General features: G+C 47.1%; 1 protein-coding gene across 2 annotated transcripts in view; it reads left to right on the top strand.

Moving 5' to 3' along the window:
- The window catches only part of CTIF (cap binding complex dependent translation initiation factor), a 300249-nt gene that overhangs the window by 244333 nt on the left and 33824 nt on the right, over positions 1 to 22092 (top strand). For both annotated transcript variants that reach the window (XM_039228853.1, XM_039228852.1), the window contains exon 10: positions 14993 to 15148. In XM_039228853.1, coding sequence (XP_039084784.1) covers positions 14993 to 15148 — 156 coding nt within the window. The remainder of the gene's footprint in view (positions 1 to 14992; positions 15149 to 22092) is intronic.

The raw sequence follows: 22092 nt of genomic DNA, 5'->3' as shown, positions 1-22092 counted from the left end.
AAACTCTAAGACCAGACCCCAGGAATCCCCGAAAGCTGGAAAAGCTGGGTTGTGGCCGCAGCTCCAACTTTCCTCATGCGGAAAACTCGGGCCAGGGTACTGGTCCACTATATGCCTTGTTCCTAAAATACAATGTGGGCATCATAACTCTTTCCTAGTGAGGGAGGGTTCTCAGCTTTTCCCTAGGGTTTTCACAACCATTTCGTCACCCTATCACCTTGTTGACCCTGCGTAGGTCGTTTAGCCTCTTTCCAGTCTACAGATGGGGAATCAGAGGCACAGATAGCAATTGCTCTAATAACTGCACGGCACGTGCCCAAACTAGATTCGTGGCCCTTTTGTTTTGCAGTCAGCTTGCTCCTGGAGCTGAGGCCATAGTGAGCATGCCCCGTCCCTCCCCACAGAGAGCTCTGCATAATGGGTAAGACCTCCCTGTGCCGGGGCAGATCCTGGGGACCCTACGTGCCTCCACGGCCACGGCCACTCTCTGGGCAGGATGGCAGCCGGGCAGGGAGGAATGCCAGTTCTGCAGAGCAGATAGCTGGGCCCTCTTATCTGGGGGAGCCCACAGGGAAAGGCAGGGCAGAGGCAGGCAATAGCCTGTCTACAGGTGAGACTTCGGACAGGACACCTCTGGGGAAGAGAGAAGGCACCAGAAGCCAAATCAACCACCTGGGTTCCAGCCCAACCAGCCTCAGCTGTGTGATGTAACGCTTGTAGAAGTGCTCTGAGAAGAAAAGTCCCTTGTAAATGGATGGGGGTCCTATTACCCCCAAATCAGGCTGACAGCCAGGGTATCTCCCATGTGGTCTACTGTCTGGTTACTGAGGGCTGCCTCGGGAGGCTTCCAGTCTCCGGCACCTGTACCTGGCAAACGGTACCTGTATGTGTCTTTCTGAGGCTAAATGAATCCTATGACACCCTGCTTGGACCCGTCGGTACTCCTGTCTGTCAAACAGTCCAGTCCTCTCTTCCTCCTCAGGCCGATAGCAAAACTTCCAGCCTCTTCTGAGGGCTTTTCAAGGCCACAGCCACAGCAGGTGCTGGCTCCTCCTCGCCTGATAATGAGGCTTCACGCCTGCCTAAGTGTGAGACAGAATTCCCACTGAATCAGCCCGACTTCTCTTCTCGGCTTCTCCCCACTGCACCCCAGTGCTGCTGCTCCCGCCCCCCCCCATACAGATCAGCAGAGCGAGCCAACCTGACCTGATTTTGCCAAGCCAGAAATATTCTGGGTGCTCACACCCTGGGAGGCTTGGAAAATGTCTCCAGAAGGTTCTAGATTCAACTGGAAGTGGCTGAGGGCTGTTCCCAGCCACAGCATGTTCCTTTCAGCTGGATCCAAGGCCAGAAAGAATGCATTTTCGGCCACAGTGCCATCCATGAACGATCAGTGATGGAGAATGTCCCCAGTGATTTTTTATTTTATTAGTAATAGTTGAAGGGCTGGGATTGGGGGCATGATTTGCATCTCCACTGATTAAAGCAGATTCAAGATCATCCACTAATGTTATTCTCTCTTCAACCTTTTGGGTGGGACTCAGAGGGCCGTAGTACCCACCAACGCACAGGTAATTTGACATGATGCTCGGGAAAGTTTCAGGCATGTGTGGAAGCCACAGTGATGGTCCCAGGCCCAGGTCTGGGTTTGCAGTGGGCAACTGTTTATCTGTGGTCTGAGGACCAGTCATAGCGCCCCCACCCGCCCAGCCACGAAATTGGCAACATGGGCCTGGCAGATCAGGGAGCCCCGTGTCCACGTCCACAGTGATTGGTCTGAGGGATGGCCATGTGACAAGCAGGGCCAGTCAGAACCTGTCCCTGAGATTTGTGGTTCAGACAGTAGGACAGAGGGAGGTCTGACTTTCTTCCACTCACAAGCCGTTATGATAGAGATTGGGAGCTACTGACCACCATCTCTGCCCTTTGCCATCACAAAGGGAGACCCTGGCAGGAGAGAAAGTGGGTAATATGCACAAAACCAAGACAGGCGGAGGCAAGAGTGGGGAGGGCTAACTCTGGCCTCATTGTTTGAGCCCTGTGAATCGGCCATGTCCTTGGACCCCACCCCTCCCATTAGCCAGTTCAGGCCGTGCGCTTGTTTGGAAGAGTTTCCATCACTCGCAGCTGAGAGCACTGCCCAGCAGGGTGTGCGTGCACAGCAGAGCAAAGCAGTGGAGACTGAGCGTGACCAGGGCTTTGACATCTTGTGGGTAGACGTCTGGTCTGAGGGCCAGGCAGGTCAGGGATACTCAGGGAAAAGTCCAGCCTGGAGTCGGAAAGGGCATGCCCGGAGTTCAAGAGCACTGCCACGCCCAGCAGACGTCAGAACTCAAGGCAAGCAACCAGTCGTGGGGGGAAGGCTGCAGCCCTGTGCTCACACTGGCCTCTGGGTCACCTTCCCCCTCCAGACGAGATGGGAAGCCACAGCCGACTACCGCCAGAGCCTGAGTGACCTGTGGGTCCGATTCTCACTGTTCCAGAGCTGAGGTACTCCTGAGTGAATCCCCAGGGCCAGGCCTCAGTGCCTGACAAGACTGAGCCAAGACTAGCAGCTGTGGCCACAATGTGGCCGTGATGGCCAGCTGTGGGTGCAGTCTGCGGAGCATACCTCTTGGCTGGGGCTGCACGCACAGCCTGCCAGAAGGATGGGGGGCGGCCAGGTCAGGGGCCAGCTTCGGTGGACAGAATGACTCAGGATGCAAGGACTAAGAGGTCTCTCTGCCACTTGTGAAACACCTACTGTGCGCCGGATACACTGCATGTGTCTTCCAAGCCAAGAAGGTCTCTCTGACCCATGCGGATCGATGCCAAGCCCTGGATGATCCTCCTATGATGCTGCCCCAAGTGGGTGTGTGAGAGGCGGAGTGTGTGGGCTGCCGGAGGAGGCCTGGCGCAGACAAAGATGTCTACCAGACAGCCCTTCCTCCCTTCTCCTCCCCTGACCCTGGGGCTGTTCTGGAAGCACGCCCACCCAGCCTCAGCCCACTCTCCTTACCGACTCGGCCCAGCCACATGCCCTGAGGCCTGGCTCCCGGCCCCATTCAGTCCTCCCCGGAGCGCAGGGATCTATTGTTCAGTCACAGAAGATGGGCCTGTGTTTGCACCGATCAGTTCTTTTGGTACTAAGTCACTGAAACCAACCTGAGGTGGCTTAATTTCCCTGAATCCCTTTTGGTGAGGATCAGAGGTGTCTCACAGAGCCCAGAGGTCCCAGAAGAGGACGGGAAATGGCACATCCAGGATTCTCTGTCTTGGGCCAAGGGAGATTGATCTAACAAGTCTCTAGTTTCCTCTCCATCCCCACTCTAGGCTTGGGAATTCCCCTGCCTCTGGGGGAACTGCTACTTTAGAGAGGCGGTCAGCAGGGGTGGGGGGTGGGGGTGCCTCCCTGAGGAGCCGACCTACCGAAGCAGAAGGCTGAAGGAAGTGAAAGCTTGAGCTGAATAAAAATAGAGCACCTCCTATTTGAAAATTACTTTGGTCGTTCCAATATAAAGAATTCCATCAAATACTCTTTCTGAGCCCTCCAACCAATGGCCTAAGAGAAGGGCCGACACCAACTCATTGCTGCTGGGCTGCCACCAGCTCCTCAGTGCCTGTCCCTCCCACGTCTCATCCCAACCTCTCCAGGAAAAAGAAACTTCCTGCCAGAAGTAAATAAAAGTGCACTTTCTCCTCCCCGCTGGGGAGATGGCAGCCCCGGCCACCTCTCTACCCAGAAACCAACCAGAGTCCCTGGGGGTGTAGCGTATGCAGGGGCACATTTCCCTGGGTCATTTGTCTTAAAAGAAGGAGAAGGAAATGATGGTGAGTTTGCAGGGAGTGGTGGGGCCGCCCGTGGACTTCAGGAAGTGTCCGAATACACTGTGGTCCTTGTGTCTTACCCCTCCCCTCGCTCAGGATGGCATCTCCCCAGTGCTGTGGCTGCCTGGGGGCGGGGGGTGCTTCCCCCCGTGCCTGTACGCAGCTGTTTTTGGCTTGACCACAGGGCTCTATCATGCCAGGGTTCATGTGGTTATCCAGAGCGGGGAAGAATTTCCCAGAATGCCTTGAGAAACCTGAGACACTGAATGGCTTTCAGGGCTTATTGATGTGGCCGGTGCAGGAAATAGCAGGACGTCAATAAATAGTTTTAGGCAGGAAACAGGGCTTAAATGGTAGCCTTAAAGTTTGGGGAAAGGCACTAGGAGTTGCTGGGAGGGAGCCTGCCAGGCAGATGAGAACCTGGAGCCAGATACCAGGCTTTGAAATGGGCGCCACCAATCTGAGGCCCCTTGCTGGTTCTGGATGCAAAAGGCTGATGTTGAAGGCAGAGCTGAGACCCAGGGGAAGGCTAATTTCGGTTGGCAGAAAAGAGCTCCTTGTTCCAGAGGAAAAACTGGCAGCCTCCAACACGTGTGCCCAGAGAAGACACACAGCTGGGGTTTGGTGGCCTCTGAGCTGAGCATGTTCAAAACGCATTTCCCCACCCTTCCAGTGAGAGTCAACACTAGCTTGTTGATCACTCCAGGAGTTCCGCTGTCGTCGTCAAAAACATCAAGGAAAAGGGTCACAACCTGCCAATTTCTTCCTAAGGAACTGCTTTTCTGGTTATCAAACAGCATGTTCACAGAAAAATAGAAACATGCAGGAAATAATAAAAAGTAAAAAAATGAAGGTCATCCATAAATCTACTATGGAGGAACAATGACTATTACACTTTGCATACTTCTCATCTTTTTCTTTAAAAAAAAAAAACAATTTCATGGGGGCGCCCAGGTGGCCCAGTAAGTTGAGCATCTGACTCTTAATTTCAGCTCAGGTCATGATCTCACGGTTGGTGGGTTTGAGCCCGACATTGGGCTCCATGTTACGGCACTGAGCCTGCTTGGGATTCTCTCTTCTTCCTCTTTCTCTACCCTGCCCCCTACTCACACTCTCACTTTCTCTCTCTCTCTCTCAAAATCAGTATTTTTTTTTAACTTTTTTTAATGTTTTATTTATTTCTAGGAGAGAGAGAGAGAGACAGCGTGAGCAGGGGAGGGTCAGAGAGAGAGGGAGTCACAGACTCTGAAACAGGCTCCAGGCTCTGAGCTGGCAGTCGGCACAGAGCCCGACGCGGGGCTCGAACCCATGAACCGTGAGATCATGACCCAAACGAAAGTCGGACCCTTAACTGACTAAGCCACCCAGGGGCCCCTCAATATATTTTTTTTAATTCATGGATGAGATTACGTAGTACATGCAATTTTGCTTTCAGTTTTCACTTAACGTTATATAACCATTTTCCCATGCTATTACAAACTTCTCATAAACATAATTTTTAATGGGTCCAAGGATTATCATTTACTTAATCATTCCACTCTTGTTGGATAGTTAGGCTGTTGAATTTTTGTGCGTGTTAAGCTTATTTTTCCTGTTACTATTAATATTGCCTTATGATAGTTATCCCCAAGTGCAATCACTAAATCAAACAATAAGAACACTTTGAAGGCTTATTTTAAGATTACTTTAGGAAAGTATAGCCAATTTCCACAGCACACATATGAGTGTCTATTTCACTGCTTCCTTACCAGCACTGACAATTACTGGGTTTTAATTTATTAATATAGTAGGTAGAAAAATATAGTATTTTCATTAATTTGATTGCTACTGAGATTTAATTAATTTTTTTCCATTTATTTATCAGCAATTTGTGGTTTGATATATGAATTATCCTTGAATGGCCTTTCCCCCATTTGTCCATGAGGGATTTAGTACTTTTATTACAAATTTGATCAAGCTGTTTATAGATTGACTGCTACCCTTTGTCACATTTATTACAGACATTTTCCCCAGAATATTAATTGCCTCCTGTGTTTGTAATATGTTGATGCATTCCTTAGTTGTGTTAATGTGGAAAGCCCTTCTCCATCCAGAAATTTGATTTTCCATCTAATTTGCTTCTAATTCATATGGTTTGTCTCTCTCTCTCTCTCTCTCTCTCTCTCTCTCTCTCTCTTTTTTTTTTTTTTAACAATTACCTCCTTATTCCAGCTGGTATTCATTTCAGGGCTCAGTGTGAAGGGAGACTAAATTATTATCCCCTTCACCTCCCATACTTAGACAGCAGTACCAGTACTGTTGCTTGAGTGAATAATGCTCCCTTTGCCAGTGATTTGTGGTCCTCTGGGGACCATGTGATAAATCCTTAAGGAAGCCAAATTTGTTTCTAGGCTCTATGATCTAGCTATCCATTCTTATGTCAGTTCCACACCTTCTTAAATTAAAGCTTTAGGATAGGTGAAAAATAATATAACTCTTTGCAATTTTGATGATTTTGATATTAGCTCTTTCCCCTATACTCTTTCAAATTACTTTTAGGATTATTTTTTAAGCCCTTTTCCCTCCAAAGAGTTCCTATTTGAATATGGAGTACAAACCGAGGTTACACTTGTGAACTATTTCACAGGGAATCACCATCTTTATAATGCTATCTACCCATTAAGGAATATTGTGTGTTTCCTCATTTGTTGAAGACTTTGTCTGGAATCTCTCAGGTTGGTTTTGTGATTTTCTTCAGAGAAATTTTGCACATTTCTAAGTAATGTTACTGAAGTATTTTTATTGCTTTAAAAAATGAGCTTTTGTTGCACTAAAATATTTCACTGGTTAATCTTGTCATTTAAAACAGCTGTTGATTTTTGTTTATTAATTTTGCATCTAAATACTCTTATTTATTCATTAGTGGCTAAACTATCTTCTTAATTCTAATCTTTATTAATGGGTTCTTTTGGGTTTTTCATATGCATAATCATATCAAATTATTTTATCTCCTTCCAGGGGTCATGGATGTTGCTGCAATTTTTTTAATTAGGCCTATTGATGTAATATATTTTGTTTATAGATTTCCTAATGCTAAATCATCCTTGCCTTTCTGGGATAAAATCTACTTGGTTATAACGGATCTATTTGCTACCGTTTCATTTAGAACTTTCACATCTACTCACGTCAGACAAGTCCACAGACTTGCTTGCTCGTAATATACCATCATGATATTTGGACAAGTTTATCTTTTTTATGTTCTAGATCAGTCAACATAGCAGAGCAGCTATCTAATTTTCTGAAAATTTAAATCAACTTACCTATAAAAATCATAAGTTCAGTGACCTCCAAATTCAGAACTTTTCATTTTATTTTATGAATTTTAATCTTTTCTGATTTTTTAATTGATTTTTTTAAGTAAAGTGTGGTGATATTTATTTTTTTAAAACATCTTCTAAGGGTGCCTGGATGACTCAGTTGGGTAAGCCTCCTACTTCAGCTCAGATAATGATCTCACGGTTCATGGGTTTGAGCCCCACATCAAGCTCTGTGCTGACAGCTCAGAGCCTGCAGCCTGCTTCAGATTCTGTGTCTCCTTCTCTTCCTGCCCCTCCCCTGCTCATACTCTGCCTCTCTGTCTCAAAAATAAATAAACATTAAAAAAAATTTTTTTAAACATCTCCTATTTTATCATTTTCCCCAAAATCAACATAGAGTTGTAAATAGCTTTTATTATATTTTTATCTATTATATATCTTTTTTAATATTTTGATTGTATTTCTGCTTTATTTCTGTTTCTTTCTTGATTTTTACAGAATTTCCTTTCTCTGTTTTCTAGTTAATTAGTTTGGGGCATTATCTGTATTACGTCCTTCCATATATTTTCTTAGTTACTAGAGCCTTTTTAAGTTTATGTATTTAGAGAGAGAGAGAGAGAGAGAGAGAGAGGTGGGAGAAGAGGGGCAGAGAGAGAGGGAGAGAGAATCCCAAGGAGGCCCCATGCTTCAGTACAGGGCCCGACATGGGGTTTGATCCCGCGAACCATGACATCATGACCTGAGCCAAAATCAAGAGTCAGACGGCTTAACCAACTGAGCCACCCAGGCATCTCCTCCACATATGTAATTTCAAATTTAATAACATATTTCACCCAATATATCCAAAATTTCAACATGTAATTGATATTTTTAAAATATAAGACATTTTACATTCTTTGATACTAAGTCTTCCAAAACTTCCATCTATTTTATATTCACAGCACATCTCAGTGTGTATAGCCACATTTCAAGCACTCAGTACTCATGTCGCTGGTGGCTACCATATTGGACAGCATAGGTTTGGATGATGTATTTCTTTCCTCTCTTTAATAGCTAAAATAGTTAAAGACTATAAACTTACCTTTCATTATAGCTTTGACCACATCCCACAAGTTTTTATAACTCTCTATTTCCTAATCTATTATCACACATTTGATTATATCTTCATTCCATCTTTCTTTAGGAGACTATTTTTAAACACCCAAGTAGTTGGCTATTTTTTTATTGTCCTTAATTCTTGGCCCAAGTATGTAACCTCCACAATTTCTGTGCTTTGAAATTGATAGTGAATCACAACTTACATGAGGCTAGTCTCACTTTAGTCTTATTAATTACATTATTTAAATCAGCTAAGTAATTAAATTTTGTCAGTCAGCCGTGGAATATTAGTGGTTTCATTTCCAAATACTGTTCTTCCTATTTTTTTCTTATATTTCAATAGATTCTGTTTTATATATTTTGAGTCAGTGCTATGTAGTATATAATCTTTTCTGTTATCTATTATGAATGTAATTATATATATATATATATAACCTTTTTTATCTTACTTAATCATTGTTATTTTCACAACTACTTTGATTTTACTAGTGCTTTCATTTTATTTTTATTTGCCCACAATTATTTTTACCCATCCATTTATTTTATAGATCCTGTTTTCAGTTTGGCTAATGGTTACTAGTATTGACTCTTAACTCCTATTTCTGTGGTTACCATACTTAAGAAAAACACAATAGCTTGTGAATCCTTAGGGTCTAAATTATGAAATTTGTATGCCTTACAGTCTTCTGTTCTTTTCCTACCAGTATTTATCAGTCTGCAGTAATTTAATCTTAGATTATTAAATCACTACTACTAGAAGCTTCTTATTCAAATTACATTTAAAGATTAAATAGCTTCTCTTTCAAGGATTATTTCCGGCTTTTGATTCTTCTATCTTTCAACCAAAGTTATATTTACTTATTTTAACTTCGTAAGTCTACTTGGTTTCAGTTTTCACTTCTGGTCCCAATATACTATGATTTCCTCAAGTGGAGTCTAAATTTTGTCGGCCGGGCATGCTCTTAAGCAAGTTTTTAAATTTTTAAAGTATTTTTCACTGTGGCAAAAGAAAGCACCACATAAGTAAAATGTATCATCTCGGCCAGTTGTATGTGTGCAGTTGGGTCATGTTAGGTATAGTCACACATACAACCCGTCTCCAAAACTTTTTCATCTTGCGGAACTGAAACTCTAACCCATTAAGCAATTCTCCAGTCCCTTCTCTCCCCAGCCACCAGCAACCACCATCCTACTTTCTGTTTCTGTGATATTGACTTCCCTAGATACCTATGGGGGGGGGAGGGGAGGGAGGGTCATATAATATTTGTCATTTTGTGGCTTGCATATTTCAATTAGCATAATGTCCTCAACGTTCACCTGTGTGGTAGCACGTGTCAGAATTTCCTTCCTTATTAAGCATGTAGGTAGGACTCTTAAGAACATTTGCTTATGTAAGATGCGTCTCTCCTGCTTTTTTGCTCAGAGCTCTGTGGGTTCTTTTCCCCTCAAACAAATGAAGATGTTGCCTCAGTGTCTCTGAGTTTTAACATCAAATACAGAAATGTAAGGCCAACCACATTTTTGTTCCTTTGTAAGAAACCTAGGGTTGTCCCCCCACCAAGCTGTTTTTAGAATTTTTCTTTTTCTTGAAATTAAAAAAGAAAATCCTCCTGCTAAGTATCAATGGTGGGGCTCCGGAACGCCGTGAGCCCTTTCTCCCTGAAGAGTCTGTTCTTCTTTGGCTTTTGGTTTTCAACTCAAAGGGTTTCACTCTGGTCTCTTTATTCCATTTATTCTGGGATCCTTTTTGAAAACCTCTATAATTCATAGGTTAGACATCCGTCCACTCAGGCTTCTCCTTTTCCATTTCTTTTTCATCTATCTATCTTTGTCTTTGGCCTTCTAGTTATTTTCCAAGTTTGTCTTATGTACAACTTTTTCTGCAGAACCCATTCTGTCCTTTGTTGCCTTCGGCTCACATTCTCATGTTGCTGTTGTGTCCCTCACTCCCATTCGGTTCCCCCCGAATGCCACCTCCCATCTTACACGTCCTCTCTGGGTGGGGCTGTTAGCGAGTCGTGATCCCTACTTTTGAATGCCCCTCCAACATGACACAAAATGCACCTAAAAGCCCACATGTTTTGTACTTGAATTTTTAATTTTATTTATTCTTGGTACATTATTTTCATTTTCATTTTTTTTTTATTTTTTTTTATGTTTTTTATTTATTTCTAGGAGAGAGAGAGAGAGACAGCGTGAGCAGGGGAGGGTCAGAGAGAGGGAGTCACAGGCTCTGAAATAGGCTCCAGGCTCTGAGCTGGCAGTCAGCACAGAGCCCGACGCGGGGCTCGAACCCACGAACCGCGAGATCATGACCTAAGCGAAAGTCGGACGCTTAACCGACTAAGCCACCCAGGCGCCCCCATTATTTTCATTTTCAAAACCATGCATTACCATTAGGTCTGCAGGGTAACAAGCCCCTATTCTGCTCTGCAGGTTTTTCCCAGAGACGACATATTGCTTTTCTCTTCCCTTACCCTTGAATGACAAAGGCTCGATTTGGTTTTAGGGTGAGCCGTAGGGATCATCCTTGGAATTCTCAAGGATGTGAATAGTAGTAGAGTCTTCCTGTGCACACCCCAAGTTTGATTTCCAGTATTTAGCAAGTGTTCAGTTCCTAAGTATGTTTTGCCAGCCCCAAACGGAATCTTCTCTTGAGGCTACTGATTACCAGGAAGAAACTGAGTCAAGCTGCAGTTCTTTGATCAGATGTACTCATTTTTTTTTAAGTTTTTAATGTTTTATTTATTTTTGAGACAGAGAGAGAGAGACACAGAGTGTGAGTGGGGGAGGGGCAGAGAGAGAGGGAGACACAGAATCCGAAGCAGGCTCCAGCCTCTGAGCTGTCAACACAGAGCCCGATCCAGGGCCCGGACCCACGAACTGTGAGATCATGACCCGAGCTTAAGTTGGACGTCCAACCAACTGAGCTACCCAGGAGCCTCAGATGTAATCATTTTTTAAACTCTAGCTTCTGGTATGCACGGCCCCAAGCCTTTTCCTGACTGAGAGCACTTTACCTGACAGTGCCATGCCTCTGAGGACACAGGATACCTTAGGCCCCTGAATCTCCAGGGACCAGAGCAAGAGCAGCGCTGATAGGAGCTGCCCTGGTGCGAGGGACGGGGTATGCAAGCAGTCACAGACTGCCTACCAGCCAGGGCCAGCAGGGGAAGGGCTGAAGGTCAAGCAGCCTACCCATCTACCCCTTGACTTTGGTCTGCTGGGTAGAAGGCTAAGCTGCCCTGGGCAGCGAGAACTTCTCAGTGACAACACTTTAATTAGTGGTGTTAACCTCCCGAGTGTGGTGAGGACTCTGTTGGTAAGCTGTTATCTTCCTTCCCAGTGTTATGTGGGGATTTCTTCTGCTACGTCTGCCGGCACAGGTATTTTTCTGGGAGATGGGGCAAGGATAACTCAGGCACTGACAGAGGGCTGTGATTTAACTCCCAGGTCGGCACTTATAAAGGCCCGGAGTTGTGGTTCTCAGCCATGGTTGCACAATGGAATTACCTGGAAGCTTTCACAGATTACCAGCGCCCCGGCCCCACAAGCCTCTCTTCGGCAGAGTCCAAATGTCTGTAGCTTCTGAGTTCCTCTGGGTGACTCCAGTGTACAACCATGGCCGAGAGCCTTTAGGCCAGATTCGAGAGCAATGGTAGGGCATAGGTTCTTATTCAGATTCTAGTACTAAGCAACCTCAGTCCAGTCTTAACCTCTTTGTGCCTTAGTTTCCCCCATTTGAACGTGAGAATGCTAATGTCTGCCTCTGCTCTGACCACCTAAGGATATAGTGGGACAAATACAGATTGAGGAGATTCAACACTTCTAAGGCAGCAGCCCAGGGCCCTTTGTAGACCCTAGGGTGGTGAGCAAAGTCATTTATTCACTCACAAGCACCTAGAACAGCACCAGGCCCTCTGGGCTCCCTGCTCCAGGTCCTGCACTAGGAAGGAGCCCCCACCGCTGTTGGAGTCTCTGGCTAAACCCAGGAGACACTGCCCTGTCTCTGACTCCAGGGCGGGGGAGAGCTCCGTGCACTGGCCAACCACAGTTGTCCACAAGTAAACATTTCAGTGGGGAGCGAGTGGGGAGGCAGGAGACCTGAGGCTCAGAGTGAGGCCCCTGAGATCTGTGAGCGTGCGTGGACTTCTGGGGCAGGATGAACCTGCAGCTCAGTGGAAAATTCAGACAGAAAGTCAGTAAGAACTTGGGCTCTGATGTACTACTTTTCCAGTTTAAAGCACCATAAAAAAAGAAGAAGAAGAGGAAGGGCACCTAGGTGGCTTAGTCAGTTAAGCGTCAGACTTCAGCTCAGGTCATGATTCAAGGTTTGTGGGTTGAGCCCCACATTGGGCTCTCTGCTGTCAGCGCAGAGCCTCCTTTGGATCCTCTGTCCCCGTCTCTCTCTGCCCCTCCCCACTTGCACTTTTCCTCTCTCTCTCTCTCTCTCAAAAATAAACATTAAAAAAATTTTTTTAAGGTTTTTAAAAATGTATTTATGAAAGAGAGACAGCACGAGCAGGGGAGGATCAGAGAAAGGGAGATTCAGAATCTGAAGCAGGCTCCAGGCTCTGAGCTAGCCATCAGCACAGAGCCCAATGTGGGGCTCGAACCCACAAACCGTGAGATCATGACCTGAGCCGAAGTTGGACGCTTAACCAACTGAGCCACCCAGGTGCCCAAACATAAAAAAATGTTTAAATAAAAATAAAAAATTAAAAGGAAGAGGAGACAAAGCTTGGTGTCCGGAGTAGGCAGATCTGGGTTCATATCCCAGCTCTACCATGGGCAGATTGGGTAACTTCTCTAACCTCCGTTTCACCATCTATTAAATGGGGCAATAACAGGACCTGCCTCATGGGATCATTGAGATGATTAAATATGAACAGTTAGGGTGCTTGGCTCAGTGTCTGGTGCACAGGCAGTGGCTCCTGTCGCTATTGTTTTAAACACACGCACGCTTTAAACTGGTGACACTCTGAAATTATAATCTGTGACCCAGGCTCATCAGAAACAGAACCTGGAGTGACATCTCTTGGAGATCTTCTCCGCCAGCCCAGATTTGCCAGCCGAGGAGGCTGAGGCCCCGTCTGCCCTTTTAGGCTTCTAGATAGCACTTCCGTCATACACAAGGGACAGGCATTAACCACATCTTCTGTGAGGACCTTCCTTCTCTGGAGATTCTGAGATTCTGGCATCAAGGAAAATGTGTGGCCAAAATGAGCGATGGGGCAGGTACTGGGCGGTGGGAACAGCCTGCAGCTCGTTCTACGGCATGTATCCTCCCATGTCTTTCCTCTCCGAGGCACAGTCACCCAGATCCGGAATCTTGGTATCATCTTTGAGTCTTCCTTTCCCTGCGGTCCATCGCTCTGCGACTCCTTCTCTTGACAATGCACCAATCCTGTGTCAGGCAGCTCGACAAAACAACCACAGAAATCCTAATGGCACATGATACTGTATTGTCATCAGATTATGTGCCTGCAAGTTGGCTGGGGGTCACATGATCTAGTCTAGACTTGGGCGGGGCCCGGCTTCACCTGTCTCCCCTCTTCCCTTTGGGACCATCAGACCAGCCCACAGATGGCCTTCTCATGACAGCGAGAGAAACACAAGAGAGTAAACATAAGGCCTTATCATAAGGCCTGGGATCGGAACTGGTGCCCTGTCACTTCTGCCTCATTCTGTTGGCCAGAGCAAGTCATATAGCCAAACCCAAACACAAGGGGTAGGGAGATATATTTCTGAATATAATCTAACCTACCACGGATTCTTATCTTTCAAATGCCGGAGAGTTGGGGTTTCATTCAGCCCGCACTTCTGTAGTGGCCTCCTCTCTGGTCTCCGTACCCATGCCGTATTAACCTTGTAAGGAGCCTAGATATGACCATGGCATTTCATGATCTCCCCCCCAATCTCCCGCCAAAACCATCACACAGAATGCAGCTCCCTGGCTGGTTTCAGTGATCCATACTCTAGCCTCACCCATGCTGGACCCGGGCTGGGTTATACCTCCCTGTTTCCCAAACACTCGTGTTACCCTCCCTACATCGCTCTTCTTTCCACCCAAAATACCCCACATTCTGCTGTCGGAACCCTGGCTCTTTCACGGCCTTGATTTCCAATAACTTCCACCTCTGAGCTCCCAAAGACCTTTCATCTGGAACCACCCCCCTGTCCCCAGTGGCTTTAATACCTTCGTTCTTGTATATCACAGTTACCAGTGGACATGTCATGTCCTAGTTCTTAATATGGGGCCTGAAACACAATGGGGCAATACTGTTTTTAAGGAGGATACGTGGATGCCTCTAATCTTGCTACTATCCCTAACCGGGCAGTGGCTATAGCTGTCTCTAGCCCAGTGCTGCCGCCATGACGGGCCTCGATCCCCAATTGCTGACGTGCAGGACAATATTCTGGTTACCCTCCCTCATGCGGAGGGCATGCTTTGGAGGTTAGCAACCCCCACTGGTAGTTTAATCAGCGGGGGTCGAATGGGGGAGGCGATGACTCTGGGAAAGGTGTTGTCTGCCCTTCATCTCACTCCCCCACCTTGGTATTGGGGTCAGCAAGGCAAGGCCACCGGGCCCCCCATCTGGGACCTGAAGAAGTGCTGTGGACAGGGTGGCTCTGCTACCCACCAGCGAGTCCCCAGCCCTCACCCACCCCCCTAAGCCCCTGACAGCATGGTGTTGACCGGTTGCTCCAGTCTAGCCCTGGGCCAGTGGGCACGACGGCCAAGCAGGCTGACCCCGGCAAGGCTGACTCAGTCTCTTGTGCCTCCACAGAAGGACTTCACGGTGCGGGAGGAGCTGCAGCAGCAGGACGTGGAGCGCTGGCTTGGCTTCATCACCTTCCTGTGCGAGGTGTTCGGCACCATGCGCAGCAGCACGGGCGAGCCCTTCCGCGTGCTCGTCTGCCCCATCTACACCTGCCTCAGGGAGGTAAGACCCTCGCCGCCCTGCCTGAGAACGCCACCTTGGGCCGTCTGTAAGCAAAACCCAGATGCGCCAGCAAAGCTACAGGGCTCGTACCACTTACAGGGTGATCAATCCTTTGGTAACGAGGAACGTACCTCCCCCAGCTTCCATTTACCAAAGCCAGGCTTCCATTTATTTGGTTGATGGAAAGGGGAAAATCCCCCCGCACTCACCCCCCAGCCACAGACAGCATGGGGTTGACCAGTTGCCCTGGACTAGCCCTGAGCCAGTAGGCACTACAGCCAAGCAGTATGGCCATGATCTAAAGGGGAAAAGCCGTCCAAAGGAAAGTGTTATTCACTCAGAGGACACTAACTCAGTCCTCATAATCTAGCCCGCTGCCTGCAGGGAGGAGGCTTCCAGGCAGTATTCACTGAATGAGTAGATCTTTGGTCTGGATTGGTTTACCGTGAAGTTATTTATTTTAAAAAATATATATTGGCTTCTAAATTTCACCTAAAAAAGAAATAATAAGAATTACTGAGAAACCTTTGAGAAGCAAGAGGTCAAGGGTGGATTTGCCCTACCTGGGGTGATGACCCACTTCAGAAGGTCACCCTGGCTACACCCCAGGGGCTAGAATTGGAAGGGACAAACACAGAAGCTGAGAACTCATTACAGGGCTGTCAGTGTCGTCCCGTGACAGGGTGGTGGCTCGGAAAGCAGCCATGCCAGTGTGAAGGAGGACCGTATGCCAGTTATGTTTTTGGGTTGGAGCCGACAGGAGGGACATGGGCTCCTGGTGCCGCCATTATCTGGGACGGGGAGGGCTGGACAAACACCAGGAGTCGTTTTCTTCTGTTTGGGTGACCTCGTGGTCACCAGAGAGCTGTCCCGCGGTTGCTCAAGTAGAGCGTCTGAGAATCAGGAAGTGGTCGGCCCTGGGGACATGGAATTGAGTATTGCGTGAAGTGGCAGTATGCACCCGGTGCTCGAGGCGGGGGACCCGATGGCATGACCCAGGGAGAGGGTGTAGATGGAGGAGTAGCCAGGAGGACGCGAGTCAGAGGAGGCTCCAGGAGGGCCGAGAATCATCCCACCAGGACCTGGTGCGAGCCCACAAGTCACATGTGCTGTCCCCTCCCCCCGCCCAGCAGCAGCCCTAGGACCGAGGGAGGAGCAGCCTCTGGGGGGCTCAGTAGGCCCAGACAGAGAAGTGGCTGGGGTTTAGCAACAAGGAGGTTGGGGGCCCGTGGTGTCAGTGGAGCGAGCCTGGAAGCCACGTGGGGTCAAGCCGGGAAGTCAGTGGAGGTGAGGACGTAGTGCGGACAAGTCTTTGGAGAAGTGTTTCTGTGAAAGGCAACAGGGAAGAGGAACTTGTCAACTCCAGTGGAGGTGTGGCATCAGGGGACATTTCTGTGTGTTTGAATGGAAGAGATAATAAAACAGTGTAAGAGAAGGGAAGGGGTGTTTGTAAATGTCTTGGGAAGCATCGGCTTATAGGAACCAGGGTGCTCACCCCAGGCTGTGTGGATGCTCACAGAGCACGCAGACCTCTCTTGGGCACCTTGGAGACCCAGCAGCCTTGAACCTTCTGTGTAGCCAAACATACTTCTTAACAAATGTGCTCAGTTTCAGAGTTCTTTCTCAGAATCAGAAAACGGCCTCTTCCAACCGTCTGTCATTCTCAAAGTGTCGTAAGCTCGAACGCAGCGCTGCAAGAGCGCGTACGTGTCCATTTGCCATCCCTCCAGGGTGATTTTGAGAGCAGCCCTCTTGGAAACAGGATGGCCTCTCCGGGTCCCCCCACCCCTGCCTGAATTGCCCTGTGCCCCTGGCAGCCCAGCTCAAGGCAGGGAGCGGCGCTGTTCGAGGGCAGTGAACTGAGTTGCCCCCAACATGTTCCCTCTGCGTGTTTCGGGCACCTCCTGGTGCTGCCATCGCCTGCTCCCCCGGGCAGGAGGCAGGCCTGCAGCTGAGCACCGGCCCTGGCTGCCAGGATGCTTCTAACACCGCCCAAGGCAGCGCGAACTTTCGGGTGTGAGATCTGGAAGGTGCCGGGAGATCTGCGCAAAAGCCAAGGAGCTTCCCCTAACGCACACTTGTTGGATACGGTGACGTCACAAACCCAAATGCCTGCCACGCTCGCGCAAACTTGAAGAGTAAATAGTTCGTCCATGACTTCCACCATTCTGTAAAAGAGGAAAGGAGCGCCCTGTGCTCCAAGCTCTCTGCTTGAGGCCCACCGTGAGGTGGTTCAAGAGCACCCTGCTGGGGTTCAAATCCTGCCTCTGCCAGTTTTCAGCTCTGCCATCTTGGGAGAGATCTCACCTGCTCTGAGCCTTTGTTCCTCATCTGTAGAGTGGGATCGTGCTGCCGACCCTGAAGGGGGTTAGGGGGAAAGATGTGGTGTGGAGTGGGTGCTAAGCGCGCCGGGACAAGTAGGCTAGAGTGTGGGAGGAAATGCCCAAGGGACTTGTTCTTAGGCACTCGGTGGCTTTCAGAGAGCTGGGTGTCCTCCAGTCTGGCTTAGGGCTGGGCACATGCCCAATCTTAAAGGGGCACAGAGGCTGAGAGCCCTGCCCAGGGACACATAGCCAGTCAATGCCAGAACTGTCCCAGAGCATTTCACCTACCAATCTAGGGCTCTTTCCAATAAATAGAGAACTTAGCTTCCCTAAAACAGGGCCTTAAGAAAAAATGGGAACGTAGAAAAGTCTGGCACCCTGGAGACCCCTGAATTCTCAGAATCTGTTGCCGCCTCCCCTATCTTATGTCACACACACATACACACACACTCATACCTAGGCCTGACTGACATTCCAAAGCAGGTTGGGCCAGCTCTAAGAAGTTTCTAGAAGCCAAAGCCACTGCTGCTGCCTCTCTCTCTGTGCTGGAAAAGTTTAGGGTATTCCCCTGAGACCATGCATATGGCCGACCCCAAATCTACAGGGCCCACCCTACCCTGGGTCCTCCCATGTTGCAGAACCCCCCCAGGCCCACGTTGCCAGCTGCCCACCAGATACACCCAGGTCATGCCCCAAGCCCCTCCAACAAGATGTGGCCAGAGCTGTTCCCCAAGGCCTTCCGGCACAGTCCAGGTCCTGGTGTGCCCAGACCCATGCTTCCCGCCTTCCCGCAGCCAGGCAGCAGCCCCAGAACTCACCCGATGGCCTTTTCTTACAGTCATGGGCCACCCACACCCAGTCTTCGTCTGCACACCCTCCAGGGCTTCCTCCTCCCCTTTCCTCTGGCCCCTCGATCAAACACAGGCCCACGGGCCATCTTGGGGTGAAAAGTCTCATTTAGAACAAACCTAAGAGGAAGATACAAAAGCCTCACAGCCCTACCGCAGCCTCGGGATCCTCGGCTCACAGAGGCCACCCTCACTGGACCCGGGGCTCGCTAGCCCCCATGCCCCTTTAAGACTGAGTGTGAGCTTGGCCCCAAAGCCACTTAGACTGGAGGCCACCAAGGGCTCTGAGAGCCACCCTGCCCTAGAGGGAGTCCCTGGGCACTTCCTTGCACACTCTGACCTAGATGAATTAACCATTCTCTCAGTTACTCAAGCTTGAGACCTTGGACTCCATTCTTGGAGTGTCTCTCTTCGTGGCCCCAACGCCTCTTCCCAGGCCCAGCCCAAGTCCCCTCTTCTAGGAAGTTCCCCATCCCCACCCCCAGCGGAGCACAGAGATGCTCCCAAGAGTGAGGCATTGCCCTCCACCGTTACAAATCCATCCTTTCCGTGGTGCCTTAGTTTTTTAGTATTTGGTAATTTCGTATTTAATTTATTTAGCAATTTAGTCTTTAGGAACTAACAGCACAGTGAAAGGCATTGTCCAAAGCACATCATGAATTCTTTTCTCTTTTAACTCTGGAGATGATCACTCCCGGTTGCTAGAGAACAGAGAGGTCAGGCAGCTTGCTCCGGGCCACACAGCAGAGTCCGCTCTGGAACCAAGGTCTGACTGCTGGAGTGTCTCTCCGCTCCTGACCACTCTGCTCATGCCTCGTGAAGCACTTTTCTCTTTTCCTCAGTCCATAGCCCAGATCCTGCTACACAGTGGAAGCCAAACAGGCCATCAGGGAATTGATTCCGCTTTTGCCATAAATAACACGTGCCGATCAGATCTTTCTTTGAGGGATGGGGAAGAATAATTTTCCGTGAGCACTTTTCATTGTCTAAGTGCAAATGGCTCTGCCGAGACGGTTTTCAAAGTGATTGAAGAGTATTATTGGTGCCTGGAAGGTGCGGGAGTCTCCTTTCCCTCCTGTTTACTGCTCATGTTTGCTTCTCGAGCTCTTTTTTAGTTTTTTTTTTTTTTTAAGATTTTTTTTTAAGTAATCTCTATACCAGGTGTCGGGCTCAAATTTACAATCCCAAAATCAAGCATCACATGCTCTACTGACTGAGCCATCCAGATGCCCCTCTTTTTTTTAATGTTTTTAATGTTGATAAAATTTTATTGTCATAAGAACACTTACTTAATATGTGGTCTACCCTCTTAATAGATTTTTAAGTGTCCATTACAGTATCCTTACCTCTAGGAACAGTGTCATGCAGATCTCTAGAATTTATTCCTCTGGCATAACAGAAATTTTGTGCCTGGTGATTAGCAGCTCACACCCCTACGTTCCCAGCCTCTAGCATCCACCCTTCTATTCTTTGCTTCTACAAGTTCACTATTTTAAATATCCTGTGCAAGTAGAAATATGTAATATTTGTCCCTCTGTGACTGGCTTATTTCACTTAGCATAATGTCTCCCGGGTTCATCCATGTTGCCCCATGCTGCAGAATTTCCTTCTTTTATAAAGTGGAATAGTACAGTTGATTCTTGAACAACATGGGAGTCCATTTATATCAAGAGTTTTTACAGTACAGCACTGTAAATGTATTTTCTCTTTCTTATGATTTTCTTAGTAATATTTTCCCTCCGCTAGCTTACTTTACTATACAAATACAGTGTATAATACATATAACACACAGAATAAGCATTAATTGACTGTTTATGTTATTGGTAAGGCTTCTGGTCGACAGTAGGCTATTCGTTAAGTTTTGCTGGATAATATGGTAGTTCTATTTTTAACTTCTTGTTTGTCTTTCAGAGTAGCTATTTCTCTACTTTCCCGCCAACACTTGTCTTCTTTTTTTAAATAATAATAATATCCATCCTCACAGATGTGAAGCAGTGTTGATTTGCATTTCCCTGATGATGAGTGACATTGAGCACCTTTTCATTTACTTGTTGGCCATTTGTATGTCTTCTTTGGGAAAATGTCTATTCAGGTCCTTAGCTCATTTTTTTGGTCCAGTTATTAGGTTTTCTGCTTATTGGGTTATAGGAGTTCCTTATGTATTTTGAAAATTAACCCATTATCAGATACGTGGCTTGCAAATATTTTCTTCCATACTGTAAGTTGCCTTTCACTCTGGGGCGTGTGTGTGTGTGTGTGTGTGTGTGTGTGTGTTTCTGTGCAGAAACTTTTCCATTTGATGCAGTCCCAGTAGTCTGATTTTGCTTTTGTGCTTCTAATGTCCTATCCATGAAATCACTGCCAAGACCAATGTCGTGAAGCATTTCCCCCATGTTTTCTTTGACAAGTTATAGCTTCAGGCCTTAAGTCTTAATACATTTAAAGTTGCGTGTGTGTGTGTGTGTGTGTGTGTGTGTGTGTGTGTGGTATAAGATAAGAGTCCAATTTCATTCTTTGGCGCGTGAATATTCCCAGCACCGTTTGTTGAAGAAACTCCTTTCCCCATTGTGTGCTCTTGGCACCTTGTGGAAGATCATTCAACCATATATGCATGGATTTATTTCTGGACTCTCAGTTCTATCCCATTGGTCTATATGTATGTTTTAATTACCATAGCTTTGGAATATATTCTAAAATTAGGATGGGTAGTGCTTCCTGATCTGTTCTTTTTCAAATTGTTTCAAGATTGTTTGAGCTATACGAATCTTTTGTGATTCTATATGAATTTTAGAATTGTCTGTTCTATTTCTTTAAAAAATGCCATTGTAATTTTGATAGGGATTGCACTGAATACGTTGGTCACTTTGGGTGGTATGGACATTTTAACAATATTATATCTTACAAACCAAGGTCAGGAACACGACAGGGGTGCCCACTCTAAACACTCCGGCTTAACGCAGTATTAGAAGTCCTAGCCACAGCAACTAGGCAAGAAAAAAGAAATAGAAGACATCCACATTGAAAAGGAAGAGCCAAAATTGTCTCCATGTGCAGATGGCATGATCTTGTATATAGAAAACCCTAAAGATTCTTAAAAAAGGAAAGAAAAGAAAGAAAAAAGGAAACCCTACTCGGCCCAAAAAACAACAACAACAGCAGCAAAGGTTAGAACTAATAAATAAAGTCAGTTAAGTTGCCAGATATAAAATCAATACACAAAAATCAACTGTGTTTCTCTACACTGATAACAAACTACCTGAAAAGGAAATTGGTAAAATAGTTCACTTTACAGTAGCATGAGAAAACGTAAAATACTTCGGAATCAACATAACTAAGGAAGTAAAAGACTTATCCACTGAAAACTGCAAAATGTTAATGACTGAAATTAAAATTTGTTTATAGTTTATTTACTTTTGAGACAGAGAGAGACCAAACACGAGGGGGGGGGGGCGAGGCAGAGAGAGAGAGGGAGACACAGAATCCGAAGCAGGCTCCGGGCTCTGAGCTGTCAGCTGGAGTCAACCTGCCAACCATTTAATTGGTTGGGGGGGTGGCGGGGAGGGGTGTCCTCTCCTCACACCCTTTCCCTGACCCTACAACACCCTTGGCTCGCTCCGCTCCTCTATCATTTCTATGACCCAGTGGTGATCTTGTCAAACTGTCCCAAGATACCGTTGACTGCTTCTCCCTGGGCACCTTTCTTCAAGAGCTTCATCAAGAATTCCTCTGGCAGGGAATGCCCGGGTGGCTTTTAACCCCTTACATCTGTTTC

Source organism: Hyaena hyaena, unplaced genomic scaffold (assembly GCF_003009895.1).
Source record: "Hyaena hyaena isolate Hyena2069 unplaced genomic scaffold, ASM300989v1 scaffold_33, whole genome shotgun sequence".
In the NCBI taxonomy this organism is placed as follows: Eukaryota; Metazoa; Chordata; class Mammalia; order Carnivora; family Hyaenidae; genus Hyaena; species Hyaena hyaena.
This window is presented reverse-complemented; position numbering and strand designations above follow the sequence as displayed.